General features: G+C 34.0%; 1 protein-coding gene across 1 annotated transcript; it reads left to right on the top strand.

The window, feature by feature from the left end:
- Positions 1-2,431: 2,431 nt before the first annotated feature.
- LOC149543812 (AP2/ERF and B3 domain-containing transcription factor ARF14-like) lies at positions 2,432-4,536 on the top strand. The gene has a single exon (XM_089796323.1). It carries the CDS (start codon positions 2,989-2,991, stop codon positions 4,360-4,362), a length of 1,374 nt encoding a protein of 457 aa, XP_089652449.1. The 5' UTR covers positions 2,432-2,988; the 3' UTR covers positions 4,363-4,536.
- The last annotated feature ends 19,380 nt before the right edge of the window (positions 4,537-23,916 follow it).

The following is a 23,916-nucleotide window of genomic DNA, read 5'->3' as shown; positions in this document are numbered from 1 at the left end:
CGTATCCATGCCACGTCGGATCCACGTAAGCGGTTTTTAAAAAGCTGAAAGAGACGAGAATATTGCAAAGGTTATTTGGGCTTACAAATTGGGTCCATGAATACGTAGACGAGGGACGATCCCTTTATAATAAGAAAATGTGAGGTAATGAAAACCAAAGCCAAACATGGTGGCGAAAGGTGTGGAAAGAATCTTTTTGTCCTTTAGATGAAATTACTCTTGTAAACTTACACACCAACTTAAAAAAAAGTTGGCAAGAAAGAATTCAAGATTCCTCACGTTGCTATTATCGATTTGGAGAGCACTATGTGGGGCCATAATTGCTCTTTCACATTAGCAAAGTAGGGGAAATGATTTAGTAGTCTGCCATACTAATTTTGCGCACTTATAGTTGCACATCTATATGTTGAAATTTGTTGTCTTTTCGGTGAATCTCTGTAGATGAGCGAAGAGCTCAAAGCCAACCTTTTGTCTTTCCCACATGTACGAAACTCTTCGCAGAACTCTATGTGTGAGGTGGTCTAAAAGTGTCATTTTAAAACATTCACCTGATACCTGCCACTAAGAGCCCCCAATACCCACTATAGTACTTTTTGCACAAATGGACTAATCAACAACCAAGAAAACTAAAAAATGATCAACTATTAGTACATGTGTGATCGGCTATTAGTAACTTTTTATTGTGGTAATTAGGGGGGGGCGGAGGGGAAGGTAGCGGTAATTTGCAGTTTGGACGTGGTAGCAATATGTACATGGGCGGCAACTAGCTTGTTTCCCCTACTTGTAAATTGTTTGTAGTTGTTTTTAGATTGAGTGTGTATATAATCTATGTTATTTTTTATTATTAAAATAATATATTTGTATGATAATAGAGTGTCATACATAACAAGATAATAGATCTGTTATTTGTTGTTCATCTATTGACCTTTCTTCAAGACAATAGACTAATGTACCACATCCTAATATTGTAATGATAGATCACATATCTATTATCTTGATTTTGTGATTCATCATTAGAATAATTGATCCACCTTCAAGACAATAGGTTTGCGATCCAGCATGAGGTTAGTCAAGTGTCATCGATCATCAAGATAATAGATCTGTAACATTATTATTATAATACATTGATGGGTGACACTCTATTATTATAATGATGGATCATACTCTAACTTATCTTGATGGAAGATCATGAAATGCAATTCAAAATGCTATGATACAATGTGATTCATTATTTTAGTAATAGATTTGCAATTGACCATTAAGATACTAGATTGTGACACAACTTCAAAATAATAGATTGATGTAGCACATTGTTATTCCATGATAGTTCACAAATCGAATGTCTTGAATTTAAAAATAGTAGAATAAGTGATTTGTTGTCAAATTAATAGATTTTTGATCCACCATGATGATAATAGTCAATAGATCACACTCCATGACCCTAATGAACTATGCTCTATTATCTCGAAGAAGGATATAAGAATGTGATTGAAAATATCATATGAAAATTCTAACACAATTATATGCATATTACCATAATAACATACTGGTATCCATAAATAACAAGAACATTATAGATTTTTTTTTTGTTTGATGGAGGTTCAACGTTTTGGGCTAGCCTCTTTGGTTAGGAACCAAGGATTGTGGGGTATCCATTCTGCCAAATTTGTATAGGGCACAATCCTGGCCTCATCCCTTTTAGATATCAGGGACCTTGCACTAAGCAAGACTTGATCGCTGATGGGCTCTTTGTAAGCCTTTCAACTTCGCCAATAGACCAAAGACCTATTGACGAACAATATAGATTTAAAAACATAAATATGTTTATTTACAAATTACAATAAGAATGGATATAAGATAGTCGATGGGAATCTGATGAACAAGTCAGAAATCCCCGAGAATAAACCGCATCCAACACGGGGAATGTGTCTAGTTGGGGGGACGATCGGGTACGTAAAAATGTCCTCAAAGTTTGAGATCTGAACAACACATTTTCTATACCATGTTGGAGGTGGATCCCTCAGGTATGGAGGAGGCATCTTTCCTGCAGTTCACAGAATATAATATTACTCAATAACTCAATCCACAATTAACCGTAGTTAGAATCTCTAATCAGAGTATGAGGAGTTGACTTAGACAAGTCGACGGTGAGTAAATACACGGTCTTGTGTGGGGACACGTGCAGTGTAGAAAACGTCTAATCGAAGCCAACGGATTAATCCAACACCAAAAAAAAATCCAGACATCTCAATAATTGTCTTGTATAATTGGGGCATCGGATCCAGATGATGGTCCATGATTGCAGCAGCTAAGGTTTGTGGACTCAATGCCCACTTTCACTCCCCTTAAATTGCTTTATATACTCTCCTATATCACAGTTTTACAAGACTCAATCGCTCATTATTCCCTCCAAGATTTCATTTCTAGAAGACCCAATTGCTCTATATACACAGTTTCAGCAGACCAAATTGCTCATTATTACCTCCAAGATTGCATCTTAGAAGACCCAATTGCTTTATAACCTCTTCAAGATCATAGTTTTTGCTCATATTCTCTCTATGATTGCATTTTAGAAGACCCAATTCCTTATCAACTCTCCAAGATTGCATTTGTAGAAGGCCCAATTGCTTTATATACGCGCCAAGATCACAGTGTTAGAAGGCGCAATTGCTCATTCATCTCTCCAAGATTGCATTTTTAGAAGACCCAATTGCTCTCCAAGATCACAGTTTTGGAAGGCGCAATTGCTCATTCTTCTATCCAAGATTTCACTTTTAGAAGGCACAATTGCTTTACATACTCACAGTTTTAGAGGCGCAATTGCTCATTCTTCTCTCCAAGATTTCATCTTTAGAAGACCCAAGTGCTCATTCTTCTCTCCAAGATTGCATTTTTAGAAGGCACAATTGCTTGATATACCTCCAAGATTGCATTTTAGGAGGCCCAATTGCTTTATATAGCATTCAAAGAAGACCCAAGTTCTAGCAGATGAAATCTCAAGCGATGAGTAAGAGTAAGAGCAATCTGTGGATGGAATCCCTGAGCTTGGCATGCTGTCCAGGGACGAACTCTCCGTCAAGTAGCGGAAAGTTGGCATCCCAGGGAGACGACGAGGTGGGGAGCGCCATGACGGAAGAATTGACGTCTCCCAACGGGCGTGACGAGTCAAGAAAGGGCGACGGCGGCGGCGCGCTGGAGCGTATGGGGAGCGGGATGAGCGTGGTTTCGGCGGCGGGGGGCGTTGAATCGGACGGCGGAGAGGAGGTGAGGAGGTACACGACGTTAGATCAGGGGAAGCTGCCGTCGTCGCAGTACAAAGGAGTGGTGCCGCAGCCAAACGGGCGGTGGGGGGCGCAGATATACGAGAAACACCAGCGAGTATGGCTGGGGACATTCAACCGGGAAGAAGACGCCGCCAGAGCTTACGACCGGGCGGCGCTCAAGTTCCGGGGACGCGACGCCATCACGAATTTCCGGCCACTTCCCGACGCCGATCCAGAGGCCCGCTTCATGAGCCGCCACTCCAAAGAACAAGTCGTCGACATGCTCCGCAAACACACCTACGACGACGAGCTCACCCACCACACCACCACCACCATTGGCGGCGCGGCCAACGAGCCCATGCAATTCGACGGCGCGTGCAGTCCCTCGGAGCCGCCACCGCCAGGTTGCGCCGGCGGCGCCGCCTTTTCGAGCCGGGAGCACCTGTTCGACAAGGCCGTGACGCCCTCCGACGTCGGGAAGTTGAACCGGCTGGTGATACCGAAGCAGCACGCCGAGAAATATTTCCCGTTGGACGTGAGCTCCAACGACAAGGGATTGCTGCTGAATTTCGAGGATAGTACGGGAAAATCCTGGCGCTTCCGGTACTCTTACTGGAACAGCAGCCAGAGCTACGTGTTGACGAAGGGCTGGAGCCGGTTTGTTAAGGATAAGAAGCTCGAAGCCGGTGACATTGTTTCTTTTCACCGAGCGGCTAACGACGCCCGCCAGCTTTTCATCACTTGGCGGCGCCGCCCTTCTGGGGCGGCGCAGCACATTGGGAAAGGAACTGCGAGTCTAGCCTACGGGGCTTATAATAATAGTCCCCAGTGGATGCACATTTACTGGCCGCGCGGTCACATGGAGTCCGCCGTCTGGCACCCCCCGGTTCAGAGCCCTGCTGCTGGTGCTATCCCCTCGCTCTATTTCTCGACCCCCGCCGGGAAACATTTCAACGGCGGGTTCGTCGCTCCGCAGGGTTGTGTCTTGGAGAAGAAGACACAGCTGAAGGAGGAGGAGAAGAAGAAGAAGGAAGTGAGATTGTTCGGGGTGAATTTGGCGGAATCACAGAGATATGGAGAGTTGATTCTGTTTCCTTGATTTGTTTCTTTGTAATTTTAACAGTTTAACTCTCCTGACTTTGCTTGATTTGTAGCCATACATGTAATCTCAAGCATGTAAATCATAATGTGATTCCTGTTCCAAACATTGACTATATTTTTATTTTTCCGGGTGATGATTCACAGAGTGTAATTTGAAATATTGGTTTAAAAATCTGTACACAATCAAGATCTAAAACTTAAGGAAATTTTGATTTTTCAAATTTGGTGAGTTAAGAGTTACGGAAATTTGGAAAGTTGACACTATTTCCCTAACTTTGCTTTCTAAGGAAATTTGGGGAGTCAACTCTGTTTCCTTAACTTCGCTCTCTATCTTTCTCTATAATTTTAATAGTTATACCCATACATATAATTTCAAGTATGTAATCAAAGAGTATGATTTGGAAGATTGACTTAAAAATCTTTTGTCTGGATGATGACTGTAATTCGAAATATTGGCTTAAAAATCTGTACACAATCAAGATCCAAAACTTAAGGAAATTTTGATTTTTCAAATTTGGTGAGTTACGAGTTACTGAAATTTGGAAAGTTGACACTGTTTCCTTAACTTTGCTTTCTAAGAAAATTTGGGGAGTTAGCTCTGTTTCCTTAACTTCGCTTTCTATCTTTCTCTATAATTTTAATAGTTATACTCATACATATAATCTCAAGTATGTAATCAAAGAGTATGATTTGGAAGATTGACTTAAAAATCTTTTGTCTGGATGATGACTCACAGAGTGTAATTCGAAATATTGGCTTAAAAATCTGTACACAATCAAGATCTAAAACTTAAGGAAATTTTGATTTTTCAAATTTGGTGAGTTACGAGTTACGGAAATTTGGAAAGTTGACACTGTTTCCTTAACTTTGCTTTCTAAGGAAATTTGGGGAGTCAACTCTGTTTCCTTAACTTCGCTTTCTATCTTTCTCTATAATTTTAATAGTTATACTCATACATATAATCTCAAGTATGTAATCAAAGAGTATGATTTGGAAGATTGACTTAAAAATCTTTTGTCTGGATGATGACTCACAGGGTGTAATTCGAAATATTGGCTTAAAAATCTGTACACAATCAAGATCCAAAACTTAAGGAAATTTTGATTTTTCAAATTTGGTGAGTTACGAGTTACTGAAATTTGGAAAGTTGACACTGTTTCCTTAACTTTGCTTTCTAAGGAAATTTGGAGAGTTAACTCTGTTTCCTTAACTTCGCTTTCTATCTTTCTCTATAATTTTAATAGTTATACTCATACATATAATCTCAAGTATGTAATCAAAGAGTATGATTTGGAAGATTGACTTAAAAATCTTTTGTCTGGATGATGATTCACAGAGTGTAATCCGGAATATTGATTTAAAAATCTGTACACAATCAACATAAAAATATATATACAATTAAAGTAAAGAACTTTTGAATTTTTCAAATTTGACGGAGCTGCAGGATTTGGGAAGTTAATTATGCTTCCTCAACTTCGCTTTCTATCTTTCTCTGCATTAAACTTTTTGATTTTTAATTCTGTTGGATTTGTAGTCGAATATGTAATCCTATCAAATAATTTAGAGAGTATGTAAATCATAATGAAATTCGAAACATTGACTTAAGAATCTTTTGTCATGAGGATGATTCACAGAATGTAATCCGAAACATTAGTTCTAAAATTTATGCACAATCAAAGATCTAAAAACATAAGATATTAACGAAAACGACTTTGATTTTCAAAATAAATCTCCAAGAGCTTTTAATAATTCCAATTACTGATTCGATCGGTAGCCATACATGTGATCTTAACATGAAAATCTGAAGCACTGAATGAGGTTATGATTTTTGAGATTTCTGGTTTGATTTGTGTTTATTTATATATTTAACGGATCTGTCGGTAGAAATGTAGAAAAAGAGAGGAGATTTTTTGTTGTCGCCGGGATTGCTTGCATTGAACAGACTTCTTTTTGTCGACGCTAAGATTTCAGGAGAATTGTTTTTTTTGTCTATGTCGCTGGGATAAACGGAAACTTTCATCTTGTTCCTTTTACCCCTTTGTTGTTGTTGTTGTTGGGTATGGAACAGAAATGTAGTACGTAGAATATTCTAATGTCGTACATCATGCTTGCTTTTAGAATACCAAATTGCCTAATCATCCAACGATTCTCATTCCTTTGTTAAGCAACGCGTCATATTATTATTTTTATTCCTCAAAGTCACTATTGTTGTTATCCTTTTGCCGAAAGCAATTTACAAGAGGCCAATCACAATGCCATTATTCCACCAATTTTCTAATTTCCTTGTCTAAATTCATTATTTCGCCAATCAAAATATTTGTTTTAATTATCAACGTTTTATATTTAATAAATATTTATTTCTCAAATTAACGGGGTTTTGAACTTTTGATGAAGTTGAATGTTTATGAATGAGTTCATATGGATCGAGTCTTTTTGAATTCAAAGCTCCGTGTTCTTAAAAGGATGAGGCCTAGCTCAATGTCTCACACGAGTTCAATTGAATGAAGACCCCTCAATCCTTGACTAGTTGTCAAAGATGTTTACTAGATAAAGTCTAGATCCATTGTCTCAAACGAGTGAAATAAAATGGTTGACTCCTCAATTCTTGACTAGTAATCAAAGGGACGGGCTAATATCTACACAAAATGCACTGAAGAGAAAACAAAGTCAGCCTTTTTTTCTTTTTTCTTTTTTTGGATTCACAAAAACGTACTTCCCCCCCCCCCCTCCAATTTATGTTGTTTTCGACTACAAACTATGTAGATCATGAAGATCAAATGTTGAAATTTTTGAAAAAATCCATGATGTTTTCGATTTTTTAAAAATTGGTCAATTGTATAGTTTGTAGGGAGGATAGTTGCATTCGTAATCAAAGAGGTTTAACCTATGACTTGTGTTCATATTAAATTGTTAAATGAATCTTGATCTATTTCAAACTAACAAAAAATGAGTCTTTGTATCAATTTGTTGAATGAATACAAGATTGTATAAAACCTTTAAACAAACAAAAATGAAAAATAAAAAAAATTACAAGTCACTATTCCATGAACTTTCTAATTTCATTGTCTTTATGCCATTATTCCACAAATAAAAAACAAGTTTTATGTTTAATATTTATTTATTCCACTAATCAATGCATCTTTGGTTTGTTGATGAACTTCAACTGTTTTGAATGGGCTGAAAGGGATCACATCTTATTGAGTTTGAGACCCCTTAAGTCTAAAGGGATGTGGTTCAAATTCCACTTTAAGTGAGTTCATGTGGCCTCTCAGTCCTTGACTCTTGGCTAGAGAGGTTTAGCCTATGACTTTTATTTTTGTAACAATTTGATAAACACATCTAAACTTATCTAGAACTTTCAAATAAACAAAAATATGATTTATATCAAATTGTGAAATGAATCTTTATTTGCATATAAAAACTTAATAAAAGAAATTGAATTACTAAAATCTTATGTTTAAATAATGTTCTTTATTAATTAGATAATAAAATTTTAAAGTTACCATTGGTATAATATTTAAGTTCTATTTGAGAAAGATTGATTGAATAAATATATATTTTAATATTTTTTATTTTTCTTAATGATTAAATAATATTTATTTCCTTGTTTTAAAAGAAAGCTTTTATATATTTTAATGCCATGCGCACTAATGTAAATGTTGTTTACATATGACTTCCAGGTTTTATGTATGAACTTAATATGTTTTATATAATTTATTCTTTTCCATTTCTTTAGTTTGTGTGTTTGAATAGTTTTATAAGATCTAAATATAATAGTGTACTAGTTTGACTTAAAAGAATATTTTTGGATAATATATATTATTTGATTGTAATGCTCATTATTATGATACAAATTATTATGTAGATGAATATAACTTATGTATTTAATTTTTTATTTTATTAAGTGGTTATGATTAAAAAGGATAAAAATATGTACTTTTATAAATTCATATTATAGTTTTTTTTGTATAGATTTTATTAATAAATAATTCTAAGTTATAATTTATTTTATGTTTGTTGTTATTGGATTCGGATTTAGCTTTGGCAAGAAATTTTAGTATAAAATACAAAGACATTTAAGTTTTAGTTTACATCTTTATCTTATATGACATCAAAGGATGTGTTTTGTTAATGCTACTGATTACATTATAAAGTACATCTGATACATTGTAGTTTCTAGAGGGTTCTACACTTGATTCTTGCATTCTTGAAAGGAAATAACAATGCTATTTTTTTTTTTATTATTATTATAAATTCTTATAAAATAGTGTTAAAGCAAGTCATGTAGGATGATTTTTGGCTTTGGTAAGAAGGATAAATTTATGATTATTTCATATTAATTAAGACAATTTCATTTTTAGATTTATGTATAAGTTTTATATTTCATATTATAGTTGTTCAAGTATGATCTGTTGTCATTTGATTAGTTTATCAAATAGAGATTGAATTTGTAACCTTTAATGTTTGAACCTGTGTGTTTGTTAATGAGCTAGAGACAAAGTCCAACTTCCTTAAACAAATAAATACTACAATGACAAGCTAATAAAATAAAATTATTAAGCTATCAAACCTTCACTTCTTTAGAGGTAATGGATGAAAACACTTATGAATGAATTTTATTTAGTAGATGAAGAACATGTGCTACATTCTTTAGGATACATCAGAGTGGAAGGAAAAACTATTCTTATGGAGTATATGTTACTAGAAAAGAAAAGAAAGTAATCTAGGGATAAAGTGGAAGGATATAAAAAATTAGGACCTAAAGTTCAAAAGATTAGTCAAGTAAAATTATTATTTGTAGATAAATATGGAAGAAATATTGCTCTACTTGTGTCTCATGAAGTAAGAAAGTGTCTTGAGAAATGATGGATTAATTTATAAAATATTTAGTGAAAAAAATATGAATAATAAGATGATTTCAAGGGTAAGATTTTTCAAAAAAAGGGAATAACAATAGGACCATGGTCATGATAGTGAATTTTAGTTATATAAACTCATAATATATAAAATGAATAGAAGAATTGTCATCTTTAACAAACATAACAATTCTTCTAGGACATGAGTGAACCTTCTAACACTAGCACAAAAGAATATTGATGAGAATATTTGGAACATTAAAGATTTGAAAAATGTTTTCGAGAGTGAAAATTTCATTGTTTAATAATTTTATGGAGATTAACATAGAGTAGAAGGAAACCACTACTACACTCCATGGTTGCACCCCTTTTCAATTACTAAAATGAGACAAGAAGGGATATTACTATATAAATAGAGGGCAATCTTTACAATCTACTAACCTTCATAGTTATACTACTTTCCAACGAATGAAACATACTAGTAAATTAATTACCACTACCTATAAATCTACTTTATCCAAAAGGAATTTCAAGGATTAAAATTACCAAGTTCTCATGAGTTCCGCAACTAATTTTGTAAGGTTATTTTATATTAATGCAAGTGTAACGTCTCTATGTGTTAATGAATTTCAATTGATATGCAATAAAGTTGAACTAGTTCAATCATCTATGAATCTTAAATGAAATACTTCAAGAATTTAAGAATCAATAATTCTTCTTGCATTTTTCTTTTGTTCAATCTAATATCCGTTGTATCAAAAGATATTTGTAATTAATGAATCATTGTAGAATATTATAAAAAGATTGAACCTATTATAAATAATGAATCTAGAAATTAAATAGTCATTTCACTATACAAATTCCAACTTAAAGAATGCACCAATATATAAAATTCATTCACACATCATAGTATAAGTCTTGAGCTGAATAATCATTTCTATAAATTACACACTACATTAATCATTTCTATAAATTACACACTACATATTTCACAGAACTAGTCATTGATAAATATGAATACAAACTTAAATAGAAAAATGATAAAATCAAACATTGATATTAGAATTTTGTTGACTAAAGATGTGGATGTTCAATTTACCAAACTTTACCAAACACACTAGATCTTGGAATCATGCCCACATTTCCTTTGCCATATTTGGAATAGAAGGTCTCAAGATTGTATATCCAACATATATTTTGATCTATCTTTTATGTACGCCATGAGAAAGAAAGTACAGTACAGTAGTGCAAGCCAACTATGTTAGTACCAAATTGTCTCAACCTCCCCCACCATGCACAAACCTTGCTATAAAGAAGAAAAAAACAATAAATTAGACTTTAGTCAGGATACCATACATTTGTAACAGCTGCCTTTTACTTCCACTACCGTAACATATCTTTTAAAAAGGAAATAATATACACATTTCTTTTTGGGTGGAATGAATTATTTTTTCATTGTTTTCACAGATACCAACTACACAAATCTCAATCTAATCCATAATGCATATGCCCGGGCCGACCACTTCTCTCTTCTCATGAATACTTTATAATGCATTTTGCATTTTTCCTTCACCCTGCTGTTTCTGCAACGCCAGCAGTAGGAAATGGCCCACATTATCATAATAAAAGTTCATCAACTTGCAATGTATCACGTTATACAACCATGAATACATTCATTCTTACCACTTTTCCACCACAGTTTTTCCCTTATTGTCAGATCTTTCACGGGCCACCATTATTTCCTCCTCAACTTGTCATAACACATACTACAACAACCAGTTTTAAACTACATATCTGGTTGAATAGAGTTCCATGGAAAAACTGTGTTTAGGTTACAAGTTCAATCTTGCTTGTCTTGTATAGAGTATATAGAAGAGTTCATATTGTATGAACAAATACAAAACATAAAATTGAAGAGAAAATAAACATACTTCAAGCGTAGAATGCCCTTTAACTATGATAAGAGGAATATGGAATGATGTGAGGATGGGTTGTATACAAGAGTAGCATTGAGTGAATAAGCTTATTAGGAAAAGTTTCACTAAGAGATGTGATAGTAGTTGGGATTTTCAATTCATAACTTATTTGGTTATTTTCATATTGAACAAAAAATGGAATATAGGGAGATCACTTGATATTGTGAACTATAAAATAATCTATTTACTCATACTTATATTTCCTTTATTGTAATTAGGCCATTTTATGTAATAAAATGTAGAATGCAAGTGGAGTGGAAAATAACTTACCTTGAAGACAAAGTACAATGACCTATCTAACAATGTGAACTTGAAATCACCTTGATAAAAGAAATATAGAGTCATGGGAGAATGAGTTGTATATAAGAGTAGCATTGAGTGAATTAGGTTATTACAAAAGTTTTAACTAATTGATGTGTGAGTTTCTTATTCTTATATTAATAGTTGGTGTTTGCGTATAATTCATTTTGTTATTTTTTATATTGATAAAAAACGATAAGAAGATCCTAACCCAATGACAAAAACTAATAAAAATGATAGAAGGTTCAAGTCTTAGGAAATGTTAAATAAAGTTAAAAAAAAATATATGAACATAAATAATCTAATATATAAATCAAGAAAAAATAAAATAGAACAATAAAAACATAATCCTTAAACATTTGGTTGTTTATTGATTCTATTATATAAATGATATTTAAAGTTGAAAAAGTTGGCTTGTTATATGAATAATAGGAAAGAAAGCTAATTTGAGGCATGATTGTACACTAATTTTTTTTATTCTTATTGAAATTAATACAACTTGAATATAGATTTTTAAGTTTAAATGTTTTAAATTATTAAAAATATAGATTTATTACTAAAATACATATAATTTAATATTAAACTAACATTAATAAAAAATCAATCCTTGAAGGGGATGGCAAGCTTAGAGGGGTCGATGGAAGGGCGGGATGGCGATGTTAGTTCGAATTTGAATTTACTGAGTGGGGAAAATAGCAGTGGTGTGTAGGATGTTGGAAATTGGAGGGAACAACATGGGCTTCTTGCCTTGTTGCAGGCTTTATTCCTAACAATGTTTTGTTGCCTAGAATCTTTGGGAGGTTTATCTATTTCTATGTTGAAAAATAGTGATGTGGTGTCTCCAACTGGAGGGTTTGAGGAGGCGGTCCCACTTCCTTCAAGTGTTGTTCCCAATTCTAGAAAAGGGGGACCCAAGGAGTCTTTGATTGTGGGGTTTCAACACCCTGTGACATAGGCATTCAAGTGGGAACAAAAATATTAGGGAAACTATTTAGGGCTAGTGTGAACAAAAATCTTTCAATATCGGTTGAACCTGTCAAAGTGGGCTACTATAATGGAGAGTTCTTGATTTTTAATCCTGAACCTCTATTGGATTCTTCTATTTTAGCTTTGGAGTTGACGCTTATAGGTAAGCGTTAGGATTCATGATACATAAATAATAATTACATGCAAATATAACCAATATTAGAAAATAATAAATTGCACAAAAGAGAACACAAGACACAAAGATTTAACGTGGTTCACCTAATCCTTGGGCTACATCCACCAAACAACGAGTCCAACATTGTTATTATCCAGTGATTACAACCTTATTACAATCTGTAGTCCCTTGGAAACTGATCATAGCACTATTAAACCTGTAGCTCCCACTAGAATGTAATATCACTCGGACATTGTTGTTCTTTTTTTTCGTTAAATCTAGAAGACCAATCAAATTTGAAGAGGAGTTCAAATTCTACCATAGAATTGTCTTTGTAAACATATCTACTAGATTATCATATGTATGTATCTTTTCCAACTTTAACTGTCCATCATCCAAAATTGTGAATGAAATGGTATCACAACTATATGTGTTTTGTCTTTGAATATAGAGAAGAATTCTTTGCAAGATGAATGATACTATGGCTATCTGTAAACAAATAGTTGGGCATCAGAGGGTGCCCCAACTCTTCCATGAAGAATTGAAGCCATATCGTCTCCTTGGCTACCTCTATAGAAATAACATACTCTGCCTCTATAGTGGATAAAGCATTAATCTTCCACAATTGATAAATCCAACTCACTACAGTCCCACCAATAGTAAATACATATCATGTTGCACTCCACTTGGTATCTAGATCCCCTGCCAAATCTGAGTCAACATAGCCTTATAAATCAGTACTAAATCCCCCAAAATGTAAACTTATTGGAAATTCCTATCAAATATCTAAGAATGATCCATTTGACTGCATTCCAATGTTCAATCCCAGGATGAATCATATACTTGCTAACAACTCTCACTACATGTGCAATATTTGGCCTAGTACATACCATGGCATACATCAAGCTCCCTACAACTAAAGCATTAGGTACCTTGGATATCTTATCCTCCTCTTCTTGTGTCTTTGGACACATCTCCTTAGTCAATTTCAAATGACTGGGAAAAGGTGTGCTAACAAATTTGGCATTCTCCATAGCGAAACATTGCAACACTTTCTCAATATAATCAACTTGAGATAATGTCAATTTTTTGTTTTTCCTATCTCTATAAATTTTCATACCAAGGATTTTTTTTGTTGCCCCCAAATCTTTAATAGAAAATGAATGTGTTAACTGTTGTTTTAACCCCTTTAATGTGATACATGTTAGACCCATCTACAAGCATATAATCAACATATAAACATATAATAATTTAGTTGTCATCATCCAACCTCTTAAAATAAATACAATGACCTGAATGACACCTAATGTATCTATGCTCATGCATACAGCTATCAAATTTAAGATACCATTGCAAAGGGTCTTGCTTCGAGCCATATAAACTTTTCTTCAACTTGGATGTACTAAATTCTCCTTACCTTTGACTGCAAGTCCTTGTGGCTATTCCATATATATTTCTTCATCCAAATCACCATGAAGAAGATATGTTTTAACATCAAGCTGCTCGAAATGAAAATCTTCAGTAACCACAATACTTAAAACAATATGAATAGAAGTCATTTTAACAATAGGAGAAAATGCCTCATCAAAACCAATGCCCTTTTTCTACACAAATCCTTGTACAACTAACCTAGTTTTAAATATTTTCTTACCTCCATCCTCTACTTTTAACCTGTAAACTCATTTTCTATAAAACCTTTTTACTTGCAAGTAACTTACACAAATCCCAAGTCTTATTTTTCATCAAGGAGTCAATTTCTTCTATCATTATAGACTCCCATTGAATCTTTGTATCCACCTACATAGCTTCATCATAACATTTAGGTTCACCAACAATTATTAATAAAATATAATACAAAGAGGGAGAAAATCTTTGTGGAGGTCTACTTAACCTTGTTGACTATCTAACATTCACTACCTAGGTGTGTGGTATTTGTTGTTGTGGAGCATAAATGACTGTTGGACCATCATCCTTTTGAGTATCATCCAACACTACATAATAATTTTTGATCTTCTCATGCTGCTACAACAAATCTTTATACAACACTTTCTCATTAAATATGACATCCCTACTTATTACAATTTTATGATTTCAAAATCCTAAATCCTATAACCAAATTCATCGATGCCATATCCAAGAAATACACATTTCTTTGATTCAACTTCCATCTTGGTTCTATTTTCAGAATCTATATGTACAAATGATTTACAAATGAAGGTTATGAGAAAAGAATAACTCACCTTCTTACTAGTCCATACTTCCTCTGGAATAACATAGCCCAAAGAAGTAGAGGGACCACTTTTGATCTTGAAATATAAAAAAATATTGATAGCCTTCACCCACATGTTTAAGGGAAGCCCAACATGTAACCTCATGCTCCTAGCACACTCCATTATTGTCATGTTCATGCTTTCAACCATTCTATTTTTTTTTAGGACTACTTGGAATAGTTTTTTGCCTATAAATACCATTAGTGGAACAATAATCTTCAAACTCATTGCTACAATACTCACCACCATGATTAGATCTAAGACATTTTATCCTTTTACCAGACTCATTTTTAATGAAGATTTTCCAATTCTTAAAAGTTATACAAATACATCAGATTTTTTCTCTAAGGAAACAAGCCCATACTTTTCTAGTCACATCATCAATAAATGTAACATAATAATGAGAGCCACTAAGCAAAGATACCTGAGTTGGTCCTCATACATCTGTATGCACAAGCTCTCATTTCTCATTTTTCTTTTCCTTCCCATTCTTCACAAAACCAACTCTCTTTTATTTTCCATACACACAACTTTCATAGAAATCCATATTTATATATTTCAGACATAGTAAAATTTTCTTCGAATGAAGAATTTCATAGCTTTCTCATGCATGTTCCCAATTCTATTGTTCAATAGTTCTATAACTATTTTTTCTCCCTTCTCATCTACAACAATTTTTCCTAAATATTCATTTTTTCTAAATTAAACAATGTAGAAAGAACAATATGACATGTACAAAGATATAAGGTGCCTACTTTCACACCTTTTTCTACTATAGGTAAACCTTTTGAAATCTTTGAATCTTTATTAGTAAAAGTAACTATTCAACCCTCATCACCTTGTTGCCTTGTTGAAATTAAATTCTTACTTAGCCTTGGAACATGTCTTACCTCTTGCAGTAGCCAAGGATTCCCATTCTACTACTTAATTTTAATTTTTCCCTTTCCAAAAACCTAACAAGGTTCATTATCTCTCACATAAAGAAGCCCAAAATCTCCTTGGACATAATCAAGAAAATAATCTTTATGAGGATTAGCATGAAATGAAGCCCCTAAATCTAAAACCCATGAATCATCAACACTTTCTAAAGAAAGATGCAAAACATCCTCCTTGGATTTATTACTTACCATATTTGCCTCATTTTTCCCTTTGTGTTTGTCTTCTTCATGTTCATTCAAGTCCATCAATTTTTCTTCATATGCCCAAGTTTTCCATAGTACCAAAAAGCTCTTGGTCATTTGGATTGAGACCTCATTTCCTTTGTTTTGTCTCTTGATTTTCGATGATTTCTAGAATTGTTTCCTCTCTCATTTGTTCTGCCTATGTTTTATGTGTTCAAAACACTTTCTGATGTAGATCCACATGAGCTTTTCCTTCGAGTTTTGTTACTTAGAATAACACCAGATCCATAAACAGAATTACTCAAAATTGTTACCAAGCCATTCCAACTTTCAAGAAAAGAGCACAAAATCAAGAGAGCCCTAATTTCTTCATCAAAATCAAAATTTACAAAAGATAATTGATTGAAACCCATATTAAACTCATTTAAATGATTTGCAATAGATCTGGTATCTGTAGGATCATGGTGGGCCAAAATATACCCTTAAGTGGCAGTATAAAATCAACAAATCAGGTTTATGTCAACTTGATGTACAATTTTGAACTAGTTATGAAGTTTATATTAAAATATTATAAGAATAGAATTTGTAGGAAATTGAATATAGTTTCTAAAATACTAGGTATTATCTAAAACTAATTTAATCTGATCTGTCAAAAATTCATATTTTAATATAGTGTTACAAAAATTTGAGGACAAAAATAAGAAGTAGGTGTATGTTTGAGCACCTTAATCATAATCAAACATTAATTTTTTTCTAAGATTATAGATATTAGAAGTAGACACATGCCCAAATGTGACGCATATTTTTGGGTATTTTTATTCCAAGGAAATAATTAATTAGGAATTTTCTTCTACAACGCTATCATGAAAAAAAGGCTTGTGTCTGATCACCTTAACTAATTCAAAACATTAACAATATTAATTTTTCTTTTTTTATTATATTAGGTAAAACATAGAATGTGACGCATTTTTCATATTTCAAAAATATTTTACAGTTTGAAAGTTAAAGCTTTTTTTCAACCAGTATGTCAATCATCATCTTATAGGTATCTTCATTTACAAATAAGTAATAAATACATATCAAACTAATATCTTGAAAGTAATTATAGCGCTACAAAGCAAATAATGTCCTCTAGAAATCCTTTTTGTTTCAATAAATTTTGTTAGATGTTGTGGTGTCCACAACACACGCCCCATTCCTCACTAGGAATGGGGACCCCCTACATTTTTTCAAATTCTCGGATTCACAGTTCGAGAGTCGGGAGAAAATTATTAGAGTTAAAGTCTTAGAGTCATAAAAAACACAAAAACATTAGAAAATTTTGAAAAAATGAAAGAACATTAGAAAATTTTGAAAAAGCACAAAAACATTAGAAAATTTGTAAAACACAAAAACATTAGAAAATTTGAAAAAAATGCAAAAAATCAAAAAATTGGGAAAATATAATTTTTTTAAAAAAAAACCATGTGCAAGTGTGTGCACACAGGCGGAGTGCACGCTGCGCATGGGCATGCACATCGAGGCACGCCATGCACCTAGCCTAGTGTGGCAGGGGTTTATAAAACCCCAACACTCAACTATTGTGTTATTCTCATTTTGTTGGCAAGCTTTTACAAGTGCATAAGGTAAACCCTCCGCAAAACCCATGTACGTTTGGTGCCCATGTGGTAGCGCTGATCCACTCACAATGGTGCCTAAAAGTTTTTTTTGCATCCCTGTGTTAGCACTGATTTACTCACGGCGGCACCCAAAAGTGTTGCACCCACACACAATGTTAATCTACGCACGGTGGCATTGATCCACACGTGGCAACGCCTAAAACTTTTGCGCCTGCGCAATGGCGCTGATCCACGCATATTGGCCCATCAACAAACACCATCACAGGAGGTACCCACGCAATGCACCTCATGCGGTGCTCAGCTGACATGCCCTGCATGGTGCTCGTGCGATGCATCCCATGCGACACAACTCACCTTGCCACCTATGCTCGACACTTCATACCTCCACGCAACCTTCCGCCATCTGTGCACCAAACGACTTCACTAGCACATGGCACTTCTTGTGCTCGCGCATCTTTTTCACCTCCACCCATGCATGGTGTGTTGTGCACCCATGCGCCCCCACTATCTTCGCTTACGCGTGGCACTTTGCACGTTTGCATGCTGAGCTTCATTTTTTTATTTTTATTATTGTTTCTTTTTTAGTAACCAAAAAAAAAAAGAAAAAAAAAGTATGATAAAATTTTTAAAAAATAATAATAATAAAATAACATAAAATAAAATAAAATAATTTAAAAAATATAATAAAAGGGATAAAATGAAAAATAAAAAGTAAATAAAATGCCCAAATGGGACTATTTTTTAATGCTCATTTTAATTCATTATCTTTTACGTTTCATTTTTTTTAAACTAATAGTTGTTTTTTTTTATTGAAACGTACAAGTGATCAAATGGCTCCATGTCCGGAGTAGCATCCAAACCTATCTTGTTCAAGTTCCAAGGCATACCTTCAAAGTCTAGATTCCATGATGATTATGCATAGATAAGAGATATTGACCTCAAACACATAGATCTAGGAGAATCCCTAAGAATTTGCAACAAATCAATAGAGAGGTCAGCTTTGGTGTCTATGTTGATCCATTCTAGGTTAGTGAACACAACATCTAACCCCATGTCAACATAGTCGACTGAGCTAATCATGTCCCTATCACAACATTTCATTCCTAATGAAAGAGTAGTCAAGAGTGTCACTGGGGAGATGGTTTTGGATCTACGACTTGACAACATTGAGAGGGTCTTCCATCTTCCTAGAGTCGACTAGTTCATTTGACTCTCCTATGAAACAACTAAAAGATGGTATAGAGAGCATCAACAAGAGGCCATCAACATTATACAATCCTCTTACCTAATTGAGAAGCCTCCTTGGGGAAGGATAATGGGAAAAGTGGATATGACTCGGGCATACATGAAGGAAGACATTGGATACTTCATCATTCTACTAAGCAGAGTCATGGGCTTACCTGCAGCAGGTCACCTCAGCACCTTCATGGTCAACTTCATTGAAACCATCAGACAGACGAAGATACCATTGGATTGGGCCACCACACTAAGTGAAAACTTGTGTGAGCAATTGAGGATGGTGAAGGACAAGAAGAAGTTTTACATGACTTCTTAAATGGTATACGGGCATATGCACCGAGTTGTGGTGCCAAAAAGGTGACAAGTAGTTTTTTTTTTCCTATTTTAAATAGTGCGTGTGTGCTATAGCACGTATGCACTATTACCAAAACATAAAAAGTATATATGATGGGCTGTAGACTCGCAACCCATCATTTTCATCAGTATTTTGTTCTACTCCTACAACGAGCAACATGTATGAGAGTTGAAAACTTAACATTTTCACCACCATTTGCCAAAATACCTCCTCGTCGACGAAATCCAAGACCACAAGCTCACCCACAACGACGCCGTAAGTGATATAAACCTAACTTTGCATTGTTTGATATGTTTTTCATATTGTTTTGTAGGTTTTTTATATTGTTTTGTAGGGTTTTTACAAATTTCATTTAGATTTGTTTATTTATTTGGATTTCAATTGATTTTTTATTAGGACATGTCCATAATCAACTAGAAAATCCACAAGAACATCAAAACCCTCAAGAACCTCAAAACCAAAACCCTCCTCAAGAAGAACAACAAATTCCACAACCCGAACCAATTGCAAGACCTCCGCCAGGCACACAAAAAAATATAATAAATGAAATAGTGAGAGGCAAAATTGAATTAGAAAGACTCATTGCTCAGTTGAAGGAATTCAGACAAACCAATCCAATGAGGGCTCAATTGGCATCATCCCTCAAATCCATTAACACCCAGATAGCCTCAGTTAGTGGTCAATTAGATATTTGGTGGGTTAAGAGGGATGAACAAAAAGGATTTTATGCAAATAAATTGTCATATGAAGATGTTAAAAAAATAAAAATACCAAAAGGTAGTATATGTGCATTATTTAGAAAATCCGGTGAGCAAAATACTGTTAGAGAGGGTACTAAATGATTCCCCATCCATTGGTGCATACACGATGCTATTAGAAATAATTTTTGGGATAGATGGTGGATGGTTTTTGATGCCCCTCCTTGCAAAAATCATGAGGTCCCCATGTATTTTTTGAAGAAATTATATTGTGAGTTTGTCCTTGGGGAGATCCCAATTATTTTGATATATTAGACTCCTAGGGTAGAGGTGGGGGGTCATCATTTGAGAGGCCGAAAGCACGTCATGACCCTAATGTAGTTAGGGCACCTGTGGTCAAGCCACAGTGCAAGCATGTGACTATTCCTTTAGTTGTGAGGGAAAATGTAGAGGCCAATACTCTAGGGACCATTAGTACTTTGACGTAGACCCTCATCCATTCCACAAGCCCATTAGTTGAGGGGGAGTCTTCTGTGCGTCATGGTCACATGTGCACTTCATGCGAATCCCAATGCACATTTGGCACTCATGTTGGAGATGATGCAGATGATGGGCTTGTCACCGATCAGTTCCTGAATGACACATTTGACATTGACACACAGGTAAATTACAATTATAATTTACTAATTTGATCACATTTCATATGTATAGTGAATGATTAATTAATTAGCATCTATTGACATTGTTCAAAATTCAGGGTCAGAGTGTTGTTGGGCCTAGTAGGGATCCTCGAGGCCCATTTTTTGTCCCTTCCACAAGTCCTGAGGTATGTATCGATTTAATAATTTTAATTAATACATATATTTATTACATAATCATATTAAGGATTGACAAAAAAAATTATGCATGTGCATCATTTCTCCACAGGACCCTCAACCTTTACCACAGACTCGGAGCATAGACATCATACGAGCTTCACACAGGTACAATTGTTTCATGTTTTTATTATATTTATTTTATGTTTCATGTTAGATGTAATGTGTATTGTATGACATGTAGCTCATGATGTCGGACACACCTCCTCATATGCGACAGTCTAATGATAGTGGAGTGGTTGCAGCTGTGGCTAGCTCATAGCCACTGACAGAGGTATGAAAGAATTTCCTTTGTTTTAGTTGTTTTTTATAATAGTTAATCTCAAAATTTCTAATGTTAACCTTTGTTTATATATTACTATAGCTTTTATGGTTTTTACACAAGCAGTATGTATTTTAAGCCTGCTGATACTCTTTTAATTATGGATCGAAACCTTGTTTTTGTTTTACTAAGTGGTAAGGGGTAGTTTTGTTTAATGGTTATCTGCTGATAGTAGGTAAATTTGTTGTTAAAGGGTCAGCCCCCTAGTTTTTGCTACTTTTAATTCAAAAACTAGGAGTGAAGGTAGAAGTGGCAGTGAAAGAATTAGATAAAGAAGAACAAGGAGCACATATTGAAGTTAGAAGTAGAGAAGAAGTAGGAAAATCAAATAAAGGTATGAGGACTAGGAGTAGGAGATAATGAAATTAAAAGTAAAGATAGGAATAGAAGATTAGTTGTATTCCAAGTTGATTGCAACTAGGAGTAGGACCTGCAAGATGGAAGTTATATGTTTTCTATAAATAATAGTCAAGTTTAAAGATATAATTGGTGATTAGATATACTCACCTTAGTCTAGTAGAGTCACAAGTACTGGAGAATTTGCGTTTTAAATTTATATTATTCATAGGCCAAAGTCAAATGTTGAACTTGATAATAGAACTAGGCATATCCTTAGGATTCAAAGAAACTATAGTTTTTGGAATCAACACCATCAACTCGCCTTCACTATTTCTTTGGGATGAATGGAACTAGCATAAAAAAATTTTAAATTCTTTCATTCTCGTCCTCCTCCTCCTCTCATACAAAATAAACTTGGATAAGATAACTTACTAGACTTTTGGATTCATGGCCCTTCTCTCTTATGTTTTCATACTCTTATAGCTATGCTAGTGGGATAAATCATTGAGTATTTTCTTATCTTTTATTTTTGCGAGCTTTCTTTTCTCAAGTGACCACTTGAGCTTTTGCTATAGCTTTTTCAACACAATGCTTGAGATTGAGACATTTTCTTGAGTGAGGTCTCTTCAACTAGTTGACTTGGAATCTTAGTAAGCTTTAGGATTTTGTTGTTCTTTTATTTTATCCTTGAAAATGAATGTAATAGTTAATATTCTTGGTTTGGGAGCTTTTTTCCTTCAGCTTGGTGATATTTAATCTCCTTGTAGTTTTCCCTAAATCTTTACCTCTTTCTATTTTTTTCTTCTACTTTATTGTGTGCATGAGGTGGACACATGCTTCCAATAAAGTGGGGACTACATGTATCATTTGAAAAAGTAAGAACACTTATTTGGTATTAATTTTAGCCCCATTTTAATATACATTATAGGTTCCTACATTGATTTCACACTCTCCTAACACTCATTGGACCTTCAAATTATTATTTAAGTCCTATATTGATTCATTTTCTTTAAAAAATCAAGGTTACCCTTATCTATAAGTGTGCTTCTCTATTTCAACTTCAATCAAATAATTCCTTTAATTTATTGGACCTTATCTTACCATTTATGACATGTATTTTCTCTCTAAACCCAAAAATAAGTTGTTAGATCAAATTTCACACGCTCTAAATATCTTGGACCCATAATCAAAACTTGTGGTTGAAATTGGTGGGTATAAGATGACTTTGGTGATATTTACTTGGGTACAATATTTTTGTTGGTGATATGTGTATTTATAAGTGATTATATTTATTGAATTGTTGTAGGGTCTTGTCACCCATGATCGTCCACGAGTATTTGAGGTGAACTTACAGAGTGACTATTTGTTGGCGGTAAGAAAATAATTGATTTTGTGTGTACATATATTTGATTTCAACGTATAATAAATATTGATTCATATCTACTTTCTTTGTATCAGTTGGAGCTGGAGAAGAGCCTCAACAAGAGGTTGAGTGATCGTGTCAGAAGGGCCCCGTCATGTCCACTATCTCCCTCCACACGACAGCAAAGGACGTCGAGAGACTTGTTTCCTTCCCCTTGTGGGAAGGAAAAGATGTAGTTGATCTAGACATGTATATATATAGGCATCAGTGGACATATTCAATACACATTTGATGTATATGACATTCTATATTTGATGTCTAACATTTATTTGATGTATGACATTATTCGACTTATGACATTATTGGTTAATATATGATATGTTTGTTCATATACGACATATGATATTATATGTTTGTTCATTTTTGTTCATGTATGCCATTAAATTAGATATGTTCGTGTATGACATTAAATTAGATATGTGCATGTGTGAAATTAAATTCAATACCTAATCTATTCAAAACTTTAATAGAATATTGATTAACAATGAACTTTATCATTGTTTAAGCATAAGTTAATCATTTGCAATATGTCATCATCATCATCATATGATTTATGATCTTGTTCATGTTTAAAGTTTTCCTTCTCTATCATTTGTTTATCAAGTTTAATTCAATACCTAATTAGTTTGAATTTTTAATACAATATTGATTGGCAATAGACTTTATTAGGCAATATTCATGGACCTCCTGGCAATTGGTCACCTAAATGAGAACCTAGAGATTTATTAGGAACTCCATTAAAGAAATCAATAGTTTGAAATTACTCTATCCAGCGAACTAGTGGTCGACAAATATTAGAGAGATAGACTTAATATTTACCAAGTGGCCATCCAATGCCAAGTGTTGTGGATGTATCTCCATTGAAAGTTCAATCACATGTTAAATAATAGACATTTTAGGAGTAAGAATAAGTTATCTAACCTTATTAACATTCTTTTGTATGAGTTCCAAGTAAGGTATCAAGAGTGCTTGAAATTGAATACTTTGTCTTCTCATCTTGTCCATGTCTTTACTTAAA

Source organism: Cupressus sempervirens, chromosome 8, assembly GCF_028749045.1.
Source record: "Cupressus sempervirens isolate cs-2001-9-10 chromosome 8, ASM2874904v1, whole genome shotgun sequence".
Taxonomy (NCBI): domain Eukaryota; kingdom Viridiplantae; phylum Streptophyta; class Pinopsida; order Cupressales; family Cupressaceae; genus Cupressus; species Cupressus sempervirens.
This window is presented reverse-complemented; position numbering and strand designations above follow the sequence as displayed.